We start from the raw sequence: 12632 nt of genomic DNA, 5'->3' as shown, positions 1-12632 counted from the left end.
TCAGCCATTACAAGATATCTCGGAGGCAATAAACCTGTATTCTTCGAAGCAGGCACCCTCCGAACACCACAACAGAGGTGGCTGGAGGCGGACTGCCTGCTTTCACATCAGGGGCTTGTGACTCAGCACTTAGTCACGGAGCAGGAACAGAGAGGAGTACCTGTACAGCAACAATGTAAACGGTCTTCAAAAGCAGGATAGTAATTTTCACTTTCCGTGCAGCGAGACTGTCGGCCCCGTTTGCCTCTTTAAATCACTGAGTGGCGTCACTGCTGGAGCAGAAAGATTCACTTGGTTCGTTGGTTTCCAGTGTATGTGCACACAGGAATACACACACACACATGCTGAATAACACGAGAAAAGTGCTCAAGTGGAAGCAATTTGATGACAAATACAAATAAATGAAAATTGCAACACAAAAACAGAAGCTTGAAAAGGCAGATGTATAAGTTCACACAGAAAGGTAGTTGCGAAAAGTATTTCATGACCATCAAAAAGCTATTCTGAGAATTTGTGGTTGTTCATTAACCTTACCTAAATAATTTACACTGTTACAGCCTGGAGGGAAAACAGGGTTTAAAATATAAATCTGCAAATTTGATCTGACCAGAACAGAAACAAAGCAGCATTCATACTAAACCAGAAGTTTAATTCTACGAATAATAATTATTAATGATGTTTGTGGGAGACAATGCAGACACACGCACACACAGAGACAAATGTGCTGTTCGTGCCAATGAGGTGTCTTCATCTCCATAAGGACAGCAGGCCAGACGGAAATGAGCCCTCTGTTATTTGGACTGAGTGTTGTCATTAATTCTGTCTGCATCAAACCCAGCACATGTTATTTACACTAAAGACCACAATCTGGCTTTGAAGGACTCACTGAGGGAGGGTGTGTGTGTGTCTGTGTGTGTGTGCCTGCGTGTTTGTAGATGGAGGGTAGGGGTGTCTTTTTTCAGTTGAAGGCAGCCTCGTGTTAAGACATTCACAATGACTCCTGAGTGCCAAGCAGCTTTGTTCTTCTCAGCGTCTATACCATTTCAATTCTAGTCTATCTACTTTTTTTTTCCAAAGCTTGTGGCTTAGCTTGATTTTATCATGCTCGGTCTTGCCATAACTAATCTAGCTAGCAAAATACTATACTCATAGCAACAAAATATGCCTTGGAGAGCTGCTACAAATGTTGAAACTTTTCAAAGAAATTGTAATTTTTTGTTGTTGTTGCTTGCTTTAATTCCTTCCTTTGTTTTGGCCTTTGTAGTGGAGCATAAAGCTTTTTAATTAAAGGATAAATCCAGTTCTAGATCTTTCCCCCCTAATTCTAGGACTCACTCTTCAAAAGTATTAATGTTCCACTCAAAAAGACAAATCTGAGGAGCGTAAACTCCAACAAGATTAATGAGTTGGTTGTGTGTGTAGAGACCAAAGTCAAACTTTTAAGTGTCATTAAGAGGACCTCTTCTGACCTGGTTAGATTACCATGGTAACTGCATATTTAAAGATGCATAATGCTGCATATTTATTTCCTCCAGAGCAAGCTATTCTTAGAGTTTCCTACTGAAATCCGCTGTACAAATCACTAGTTCTTTTCCTGATGACATTATCAAGAGCAATACAGATTCTCAGCTGTAGGGATATTTTTTTATTTCCAAATCTGTTGAGCCAAACTTTGCTAGATCAATATCCATATATTCAAATAGGAATGCTGAACAAATAAGTATATTTTTATGCAAGCTCCTGATTTGCTGCCTGGTATGTTCCACACTTGTGATACTGCTTAAAAATCAAAGCAGCCATCTTTATTTGTCACAGATAACAACCATAAAAAAAAAGACTTTCACTTCGGCTTCAATAAAAAAATAAATTATTTCTATATATCAGCCATTTCCCCTGGTGTTAGAAATAAATGGCAGCAACGAAAGAGCACTTAGTGATACAATAAACATGTTAACTTACAAATTCACAAGTTGCTGCCTGTGGACATTTGAAATGTACTTTGCAAACTGAGTATAATCCATTTTCTGAACAATAAAACAAATGTGCCCTTTTATGACCCTGATGAAGAAATCCTGGATTAAGAAGGAAAGGTAGTAACTGTTGTTGTTATGCTGACTATGTCTAATAGGGTTCTTAGGTTTTGTTGAGCCAACCACTGCTTCTTTAACATCGGCCTAGAGACCTGTCAGCAACCATTTGCCAACCACCAGTCACAAATGGGAAAAATGTGCATTCCCTAATGAGTTAATGCTTCCTGGCAAGTCAGCTTCTTAAGTCTCATTCATGCAGGAGACTCATGCATGAATGAGTAGAGACCCTAGAGACTCATCAGCAACCTGCCAACTGTTGATCGCTAGGGAAAGCGTGTATTTTGGCTGCTGACAGTGGTTTCTGGATGTTGCTGGAAGTTGCTAGTATGAAATTAGTTGCAAAGAGGTATACTGTGCTGCACTGAAAACCTCCTTGTAAATGCTTTATTTGCTAATAGGTTGCTGTTGTTCTGTATGACAGACAGCAGCAACCTGGCTGCAAATACAGGCAAACTACTCAACAAGTGGTAGTGAAAGAGTGAAAAGTGGTTTAGTTTGTGCTACTCATAGAGGAAAATTGTGAGTCGTTGCAAATTAGCTGGTGTCTTTCACACTAACGACAGACAACCGCAGCAATCAGCTAGTGACCAAAGCAATCATAAGGCGGCTTTTGGTGCAGCATCATCTTTTCAGCTGAGCTCAGCAGACGACCACTCACAACCAGTCAGAAACATGCATTTTTCCCTTGATACCAGTGGTTGCCAGATGACTGCGAACAGTCCTCTACAACTGTGTTGTTGAAGCATAATCCAAAGAAAGGTCTGGCTGTGTTGAACTAGCTTCATACTACTCCTCTTGGTTTGCGATGAGTTTTTAAAAACATTAAACTTAAGATGATCAGGTTTAGCCAGACATTTTCAGACACTGGATATGTAACACTTATTGCTTAATCGAACCCTTAAAGTGAAATAGACCAGTCTTACATTATTGCAAACATAATACTAGAAGTGATGGAACAAGCCATCATGTAAACTATGTGTAAGATTTAACAATACACCAGGAGGTGTTATTAACTTGGTTCTATTTTGATTATTACAGAATCCAAAACTGTTCCTGCTGTTATGCTGTGTGATCATACAGGTGCAGCTGTGCCATGTCATATCGCCAGTGATGTCAATGTATGTTTTTACATGTTATAAAAGTATCATATTGCAATATTAATGATATGGTTGTACAACGAGACAAGCCCAAGCATGTCTGAGAACGAGAGCTGTGTGGCAGCCTCTGATGATGATTTTGTGGCTATAAAGATAGCTACATCAACAACCTCTAGAAAAACACAATACTTTGCAAAATATGCAAGAAGACTGTTACCGCTTAAGGTGCAAACACAACGCTTGTTTCACCACTCGAGGTAAAGACACACTTGAGGTAAAGACACACTTGTCGAGCACAACCAAGGTATGAAAGCACGCGAGGAGGATATATTAGCAAAAGTAAACAAATGACTCAACCGAGCATCTCTGGATCAGTCACTCGTTGCACTCCATATGACAGGAAGACAAACGGTGGATAGAAATTACTGATGCGGTTACCTGGTGGAAAATCAAGGCCTTTAGCAACTGGTTAAAAAAAATTTTTTTTTTACCTGAGATGTTTTAATTCACTTTTTAATTTGTGGCAATATGCATGCCGCTAAAGAGTTACAAGGTTAAGTGACTTTAGTCATAGCACTATATTACTTCACTGCACTACCCTGCTGCTGGCAGCTTATTAAAATAAATTCACACTTTAATTTAAGTAGTTTGTCACCAATGACAGAAGCTCATTGGAAAAAAAGGATGGAAAATGCTCTTCATTTGTTTCCGCGAATAACCCTGCTGCCTACAAGCTGCAATCATGACAAAACATTGATTTTTTTTAAATTTCAGAAATGTCATTCTTGGAAATTTCCTTGAAATACTATCAAGTAATATTGTGTCTATATTGCCCACACCTAGTTGGAGGTATGTAATCAGCATGTAATAAACTCAGAAAGGAATAAATGCCGCTAACTTATCCCCAATTAGCCTCATTACCTCAAACTGTAAGAAACTATGTCATAAAGAAGCATTACAGTCTGTAGACGCAACACCGTAGAGCGCAGCATTTGAGAGAAACGACAACAAACAAACACAAAAAGGTGTCTGGTCATCTAGATAAAGGCAAAATGTTGCCTTTCTAAAAGCAGGCTACTTACTTAGCCACAGTTACTGCTCAGCAAAGCTGTGCCCTACTTCGAAACAGTACAGACATTCATGAGTTTTGGTTTCTCCAAACAATTTTTGCAAACTTCTGTGGACACTCATAGCACTTTAAGACCGTGAAAGTAATTGCCTAGCACTGCAGAAAGCTGCAGCATTTTTAAGATCATAATGAACTGATTCTGTTCCCACTCTTCTTTAGACTTTCCAGACTTTCTTTGGTTGTAAATATTTAGCAGTTTGTAAGACTAAAACCACACCATCTCCACAACAAACCAGACTTTTCAGGAATGATGCTGACATTCTCTAGTGTATTTGGAAATTATAATGTGAGCTCGTAACAGGCTTTGATGCTACAATTGTCATGAAACCAACACAGCTCATAAATGACCATTGAAACTTTCAATTAAGTCATGAAAAATGTCCAAAAGTAGAAAGGTTTGGGTTTCTTCTACCCACGAGAAGTTACATAGCTTTGTGGCTGCAACAAGTGCATGTCTGAGAGGGCGGGCTGAGCTGGTTGGACTGCATGTTTCTGTACACCACTTTAAAGCGTCGCTAATGTTTTATTACTGAAAACAAGAATGCTTTTGTTGAAGTGTAAAATGTTTTATTTATGTGCTGAAGATGTGAAAGTAAAAACAAGCATTTTCAGCTTTGAATTTCATGCAAAACAGTCAGCGCTGACAGTGACTGACAGCTGCTCCGTCGCCCTTGTTGTTGTGCAGAATGTAAATGCTGCCATATGTGGAGCCCAGCACGTCTAATTAAAACTTAAAACACTTGATAATAAATCGTCATGATGGGAAATTACCAGCAGTCACAGCAGATATGGTGACGGAAAAATATGCTTAGTAGGAAAGTTCACTCTAGCATCTTACCATTACACTGAAGTCCTGCTGTGCTATTAACATCTACAAATCTCTTTCGGTTCCATAACATAACACTTGACACAGTCATTTAAGACCAGATCTATTTTTTGCACTGTTTGCCACTCCATTTTTTTCATATTATATTTCCTAACTTGCCTTGACAGACTAAGTTTTAAATTGTTCACAGAACAACAGTGATGGGACTTTCTGCACTCACAATGAGGCATTAGACTCAAAGCAGACTGTCAACATGTTTTGCTACAAAATTCCAGATGTGTTCATGCTATTTACTTCCCTGACTGGACTGAATGATACTCTTCGGTAACAAGAAAGATAAAAACAGACTTGTTTTATATATGTTTACAGCGGTGCTACAGATTCGTCCATCAGCATGCCATGTTTTGTTGTAGAAATGCATTTTTACTCATTCTGTGAACTGCACCAAGTATTCTAGAAGTTGTAAAGTTCATTTTCCAGACGTTTTTCGGCCATTTGTGATCGGTGTAGAAACCCCCAACACTTGACTCAAAGCGCTTTCCCCCACTGTCTGGCTTGCGACGGCTAATGTTTTCCAGTTGCTTATTCATCCCTTCTTGTTTCTGTGCTCCAAAGGGACTTTTTACCTGAGTCAGGATTAAGCTATATCGGCGTAGTGGAAACACCCGACCTGAGGCTGCTTGTCTGCCTGCACCTCCTTAAACCAGACTGAACCCTTAGGCTTACACATTGGCTCTACATGGTTCAATGAAACTCCAGACAAACTTGTGAGTGTTATAGGTATCAAATGTACATGAACAAATGAATAACTTCCCCCAGAAACCCAGGCACAACAGATTACATGCATATTGCGAGAAATATTTTGTTTTTTTGATTTGCTTTCGTCATTTACAGAGCGACTGTTTTATCATAGGTCACGACTACAAGTAGGAACATGTAAAGCAGTGAAGTTACGGGCAGCAAGAAAAAGAAATTAAAACCACCTACACTCAGGTGTCAGGTGAATATTATGACTGGCATGTATGCTGTTGGTTGTGTGTTCTAAACTGAATGAACCAAGGCTCTTATTGTTAATCAAAGTTATGAATATACCAAGAAAAGGTCCAAGAAGAGGTTAACATGGATGACTGACAAGATTTTCTTTTACTGTTAATGTAGAGTTATAGCAGGCAGAAGCAATGTTTACCCATCCTTAGGTACAATTCTTAAATTGTGTATGAATTATTATCTGAGGGTTTAAAATTAAAGGAAAGAAGAGTTCATTTCATCTTTCATTTCATCAAGAGTTCTTTTCTTTCTTTCTTTCTTTCTTTCTTTCTTTCTTTCTTTTAAATCAACAGGCTGTTTTAAATACAGATCGTGACTCCAAGTAATAGTTTTTGTGACCTCAACAGTAAACTACAGTAGACAAAGAGAAGCAGTGAGTAGCTGGAGGAATCATTGGTTGATTTATCTGCTAAAGAAACACTCTTTACTTTTGCACAGCCCTTTGGCACCATCTACAGGGCAGAAGAGGAAAATTTCCCTTTCAATGAATTAAAAATACATTGTGCAAAGTGGAAATACTATGTTCAAAGCATATTTCTGTGGGGAAAAGAGTTTGGTTTGTGGTTTTTAAAGTTTTACTCGTGTGTCCTTATGTATGTTACCTGGTATATCCTGAAAGGGATGTATCTGAAGCCTCCCTCCTCAGTGGGATATTCCATCAGCTTCCTGTTCATGGCCCAGAACTGGTCGAACTTATCTGACACAAAAACAGACGCATAACATAAAAATCACACAAAGATAAAACTAACTTTTTAATATGTCATCAGTATGCCTATTAGACCCCTAAAAGATTACTCAAATAAGTCTTACCATTAATAAAAATGATTGTTATTACACTTTTTTCTTTAAATATGTATCACAAAATAATTCAGGCTGCTGTTCCTAAGTAATTCCTTAAAAATCCCTTACTTGATTTCAAACCTTCCTTTCATTCTGAAAACTCTTCCAATTTTTGTTGTAAATCTGCTTTGCGATGGTTTGCAGAGGAATGATTTATTTGAAGAGTTTCAGTCAGAATTTAGAGTTCATCATAACAACGAAACAGCACTAGTGAAGGTTACTATTTATTTTTTATGACCTTAGACAGTGGACTGATCTGTGCTTGTCCTGCTCAACCTCAGTGTAGCACTCAATACCACCTACTACATTTTATTACAGAGAGTAGAATACACCGTTGGTATTAAAGGAAATGTACTGTGCTGCTTTCAATTGTACTAATGTGATAGATGCAAACTTTCACTTCCTCACAGACAAAAGTTAGCAACGTGGCTCCACGGGGTTCTCTGCTGTGACCAATATTTCTAACATCACACATGGTTCTGTTTGTTATACTGTTAGAAAACGCTGTGCTGATGTTGCTGATGCTGATTACCTTGTAATATTTATCTCTAAAGCCAGGTGACATACATAAACTTTTTAAACTACAGGTACATCTTACATCTGTCATTTTTACTTCTAAATGACAAAAAAAAAATTGAACAGAAACATGGCGACTATCCAGGCATTTACTCTGGATAACATTATCCGGCCTCCAGCAATGCACTGAGGAATACTGAGTCATTTTTGACCGGGATGTGTCTTAACACTCACGAAACAAATGCGTAGGATAGCCTTAAATATATGCAATACTATTAAAATGAGAAACATCTGCCTCAGAGAGCTGTCCTAAAAGTCTTCAGTTCATCCAGATCACTGCAGCAACAGTACTAACAGGTCCTGAGTTGCTAGTGGGCTGGGATGGTGCTGCTTGTAGTCTCTTCTTCTGTCCCCAAATGCTTAGGGCAATGATTCTCAAAGTGTGGGCCGTGAAGATTAAAATTACTCACAGTGACATAATTATATAAAATGCATTTACTTTTATAAAAAGTGTATGAAAACTGGTCATAAGAGGTGGTCAATTTGTGGATTAACTCATTAGTCTGGCCCTCATTTATTGCTCTTATTTTGAAAATTGTGTTGCAGTGGCAATGAGGGACTCATATGACTGGGTATCATTAGCGATTTACATAAACAACAAAATCAACAGCCTGTGTTGTTTATGTTTACTACATAAAATTTCCAAGGAAATGCATCACTTTCACTTGAATTTTAATTAGTGTGAAGATTTAAGATTGGGTGCATGGACTCTATGGGATTTTCTGGTTTTTAAGTGAGCTGGAGCGGGTGCAATATAAAGCACTGTTGTTTTGAGTGGGTGTAACTTAAATTAAAACTGAACTGAATTGAATACATGCCTAGCCTAAGACATGTGCTAGAATGAGAATTAAATTGTTCTTTAACTCTGAGAAACACCAGTTTTAAAACACCTCAGCACCTTCACATGGAGGTTATAGTAAAAGATAGAGACGCGTCACTAAAACTGAAATTTAGTGTCAGTATTACTCGGGCCAACTGTCAAAATAACACAAGAATTTAGTCTTTTAGTTACAGTGTGATCGTTCACCATCAAAATGTTTCCACACAGCATATGCTAATGTCAAACCCCCCACCTGCATCCCTGCCTTACTTTCACATGAACAGTCTGTTTTTCTCTCTCCTGGATGAAAGTTTGAGACCTCTCTGTTTCTGGTCTGTTTTGGATGTGAAAGTTTTAGTTCAGATTAAGTTTCATCTTTCACTTTCATGTCTGGGGCCAACTCCTTCTTTTTGGATAGGTTAAAAGCTCTTGCTTCTTCTCTGTTAAATGCAGTTTTAAACAAAACCCTCAGTTAAAAAAAAACAAGTTCATAACCTTATCTTTTTAAGAATCTTCTAAACTCACTTTTATCTGCCTTTTCATAGTAATGTGATGTTTTGTTATTTTCACACCACAGGTTTCAGGGGAAAGTGGGAGAGAGACAAGCAGCTGAAGTTTTGCGGGTTTGACGCCCTTGGGTTTTTCTGCAAACCTGTTCGACTCTTACAAATGCCACATGCACAGTGTGCAGTTTTGACAGTTATGGGATAATAACAACTATAAGCAAACTATCTGAGAGATAGGCATTAACAATTTTCACATCCATAGAGTATGCAAACTAACCAAAAGAACCGTTAGATGCAGACTTATTTGTAATAATATTCATATAAATGGCTTTTGCTACTTTAAGCAGAATTTATTGTTCAGGATGGCTGGTGCGTTTACTGTTTGCCCCAGTCCAGGGATACCCTGTGTGCCTGCAGTGAGCTCTGTTGTTAAATGGAGGCAGGGGAAAAGCACAACCAGTCTGTGGGTCATTCTTGCTTTGCTCCATCAGCCAAAAACAGTCTTCTCCATGTCAGCCAGCCATGGAGAAGAGTGACGTTATAACATACAAAGAACTGAAACTGAGTGTTGACAACGTCGAGAAGTGCTCACTGCAGCCACTTTCTGTGCTTTTGATCCTGGATTTATTTATTTTTTTATCTTTAAGGGGTTTTTGTTTTGCAGATCTTCTTTTCCTGGTGAACTCTGCTGTAGTTTTGGTCCACTATCAACCAGTCAGCATCTGGGATACGCATATGTCATCCACTTCCAGCAATGTAGATGTAGCATTTCGGAGGACTGCACGGGAGTGCGTCAGCAGTCGGTATAAATCCTTCTCTCCACTCTCTCGAAATGGAAACGTGTACACAGACGGACACATTTGCAGAACTATAAATTCCACTTTAGACATTTAGATATAAGCGTGACTGGTCTGGAATAACATTTGTGTGCTCTAATAATAACTAAGAAGCAGGCAATTATACAGAAAACCAAGATGACACATTTGCTGCTGAGTGGTCCAAAGGGTGGCTGCCGTCCTGGTGGTTGAAGTGTTTATAGTTACCATTTTAATCAGCTTGACCAGCAGACATTCCAGGCACATCGTGTTGCAGACTGGGTTGCAATTCAAAAACAAGCACAAGTTTTACAACAAACCACAAATCAGAGGCATCCAGTTCTCCCTGACACCTCTCCCAACACAAGCTTTGACTATTCTATAAAGCCGGTAGGAGATTAATCTTCTTGGAATGATGGTGTGGAAATACAAACTGGTGGGCGTTTGGAAAGAAGTTTGCAAACTCAGACCGCCCCTCTCTTTGGTTTGTTTGTGCATCATGATCATCTGCCAATCTGTTTGGATGTATTCTTTGTGTGCATGTCAACGCCACACCCTGAAATGGGCATGTGCGTGTGTCTCACCGTTCTGCAAGCCCATCCACAGCTGTTTGTGGTCTTTCTTCTGCATGTCATTGACAACTTGGCTCTTGTGCTTCAGGGCATCGGCCTCCTTGATGCTGGACATGAAGTGAGCCTCTATCACAGAGCTGGATGGGCAGTGGAGCAGGTCCCGATCTGGAAAATTCTGACACATATTCACACGGCAAAAATATTTAAAGCTCGATGAAGAGGATACCACAAGAAACAGGAAAACATGTTCTCAGACCATTTTATTTACATATCTACAGACAAAGCAAAATAATTAATTGGCAATTAACACAGTCTTTTTGTCTCTGCTTTGGTTCACCAACCAGAGCAATCCTCTTCATTCATCACTATTTCAATATTTTGTTGTATATTTATTTCCAATATTTTGTATTGTATTTGTAGCTGAGCAAGTAAGAGGTTTAACAGCGCTAAGACTTATCAAAACAATAAACTTGTGATCAGCTCTTACCTTAAAGTGCACACTGATGCTCCAGGGTAAGACGCTGTTAGAAGCATGGAGGTCAAACAAGACTCCAATTGGATAGTGCCTGTATCCATGAAATGCAAAAACAAAATTATGGTACAAGAGAAAAACCTGTTGAATGTTTGTGTTCAGCATCAGAGGGAGTATCTGTTCCCAAAGCCAAGAAACTAGTTTTACCCCTATCTTTGGGCTTGGAAACATTTAAGCTGATCAGTTGCATCACCTGTAAACAGTAGAGTAGACAGGAAGTAGGGAGAGAGACTGGGAGGAAAACACACTGGAGGTGGCCCAGGACTGACTCAAATCCAGGCCCCTGTAGAAGCCTTTCAGCTGTTGAGTTATACTAAAGATTATGACTTATACTAGAGAGTCTAGTCACATCTTTACATAGATCATTTTATCATGACATTGTTTCACATAATCCTATGTTTTTTCTTTTACGCAGCGGTTTGGTAAGTTTAACCATAACATATAATCATAACAGTTTTAATCCTAACTTCCAGTGTTTAGAAAGGGGTTCGTAACACGCTTCGATGTTTCAGAAATGAAGAGGCTTTTCTTCATCAGAGCCTAAAATAATGCATGCATTTCATGTTTGTACTCATATGCTAATCATACTGGTTATCATAACGGTTAAGAAGATAAAATTACTTTTCTATATGACAACAAGTAATTAATGACTACTTTTTTATTTAGCGATTTACTATTACTTAGGCTGTGAAATAGGCTAATCACTTGTGTTGCACTACTGACATCTTGTGGCTACATGCTGTAATTCCATCTTTATAACTGGCTCTGATTTTAGCAGTCAGTAGGCAGAAAAGAAATGCAAATACTGGCAAAAGCTTCTGTGCTGTTCCTGAATGCTTAAGTTGATAGTGGCATGAATACATAGTCCTGACTGCACAACGCTTTAGAGAACATATATGTTTACACAAGGCAGCAAAGCAAAAGACAATTACATCAAATAGATTATTTATTCCCAATGAAGAGATTTGAGTACATTTATTTTCAAGATGATGCCTAAATATAACATTAAACCCCAACCCAGTTTCCAGATAATACTGCTAGCTGTAATATGGTGTCAGTCTTATAAAGTAGGACAATAAACTAACTGGATCAGCCAAAAGACATTTCATCAGTAGACATTTCTATAAAAATAATCATGACAGTAACAAACTTTAAACATGATAAGCAGAGAATGAGATTCTGTTCTTTTAACATATGTCTTCCAGGAATGCCAAACCACCATCTCATGACTGGAAAAGTAAAACTCCATTGATGCACTGATTGAAATGAGTTCAAACAACAGCAGTTATTCTCTCACCATTTGAGTGGCGTTCCTTCGTACTCGAACCACATCTCCTCCACATCCTCTGCTCTCATCACTTTGAGGAAGTGTTTTTTCACCTTGTCTGTGACCAGAGTCAGGTAGCTCACCCTGGGTAACAGCAGCTGATAAAGTCAAGAGAACAGGGGAAGAGGTGCATTAATAAGGGGCAGTCTGTTACTCTGAACTACATGGTAGCCGTGGGCTAAATTTAGAAAGTGCACATTAATGACATAATGAGCAGATATATTGTGTGTCTGCTTGGTTCTTTGTGTGTTACCATCCAATATTACAGATGAGTAAAATGTCCTCACACAGTTATGAATTAAAGACACCTATAAACAATGAATGAATTATTTTGTTATTTTTTTCCATTTACTGTGACATATCATATATGTCACATAACAACACTCAACAAAATCCCTGAAAAATTGCAGACAACAATCTGTGGAGTAACTGTAGCGTCATGTTGTACGTTTTTG

General features: G+C 38.6%; 1 protein-coding gene across 6 annotated transcripts in view; it reads right to left on the bottom strand.

Moving 5' to 3' along the window:
* The window catches only part of atg5 (ATG5 autophagy related 5 homolog (S. cerevisiae)), a 445274-nt gene that overhangs the window by 428183 nt on the left and 4459 nt on the right, over positions 1–12632 (bottom strand). For all 6 annotated transcript variants that reach the window (XR_014876788.1, XR_014876791.1, XR_014876790.1 and 3 more), the window contains exons 3-6: positions 12148–12275; positions 10806–10884; positions 10331–10493; positions 6792–6886 (exon numbers count right to left, since the gene is read on the bottom strand). Coding sequence is in view for 2 of the 6 variants with exons in the window: in XM_085176823.1 (XP_085032949.1) it covers positions 6792–6886; positions 10331–10493; positions 10806–10884; positions 12148–12275 (465 nt within the window). In the remaining 4 variants the exon portion in view is untranslated. The remainder of the gene's footprint in view (positions 1–6791; positions 6887–10330; positions 10494–10805; positions 10885–12147; positions 12276–12632) is intronic.

Source organism: Neolamprologus multifasciatus, chromosome 11 (genome assembly GCF_963576455.1).
Source record: "Neolamprologus multifasciatus chromosome 11, fNeoMul1.2, whole genome shotgun sequence".
NCBI lineage: Eukaryota > Metazoa > Chordata > Actinopteri > Cichliformes > Cichlidae > Neolamprologus > Neolamprologus multifasciatus.
The sequence above is the reverse complement of the archived record's forward strand: the minus strand, read 5'-3'. Positions and strand labels throughout refer to the sequence as shown.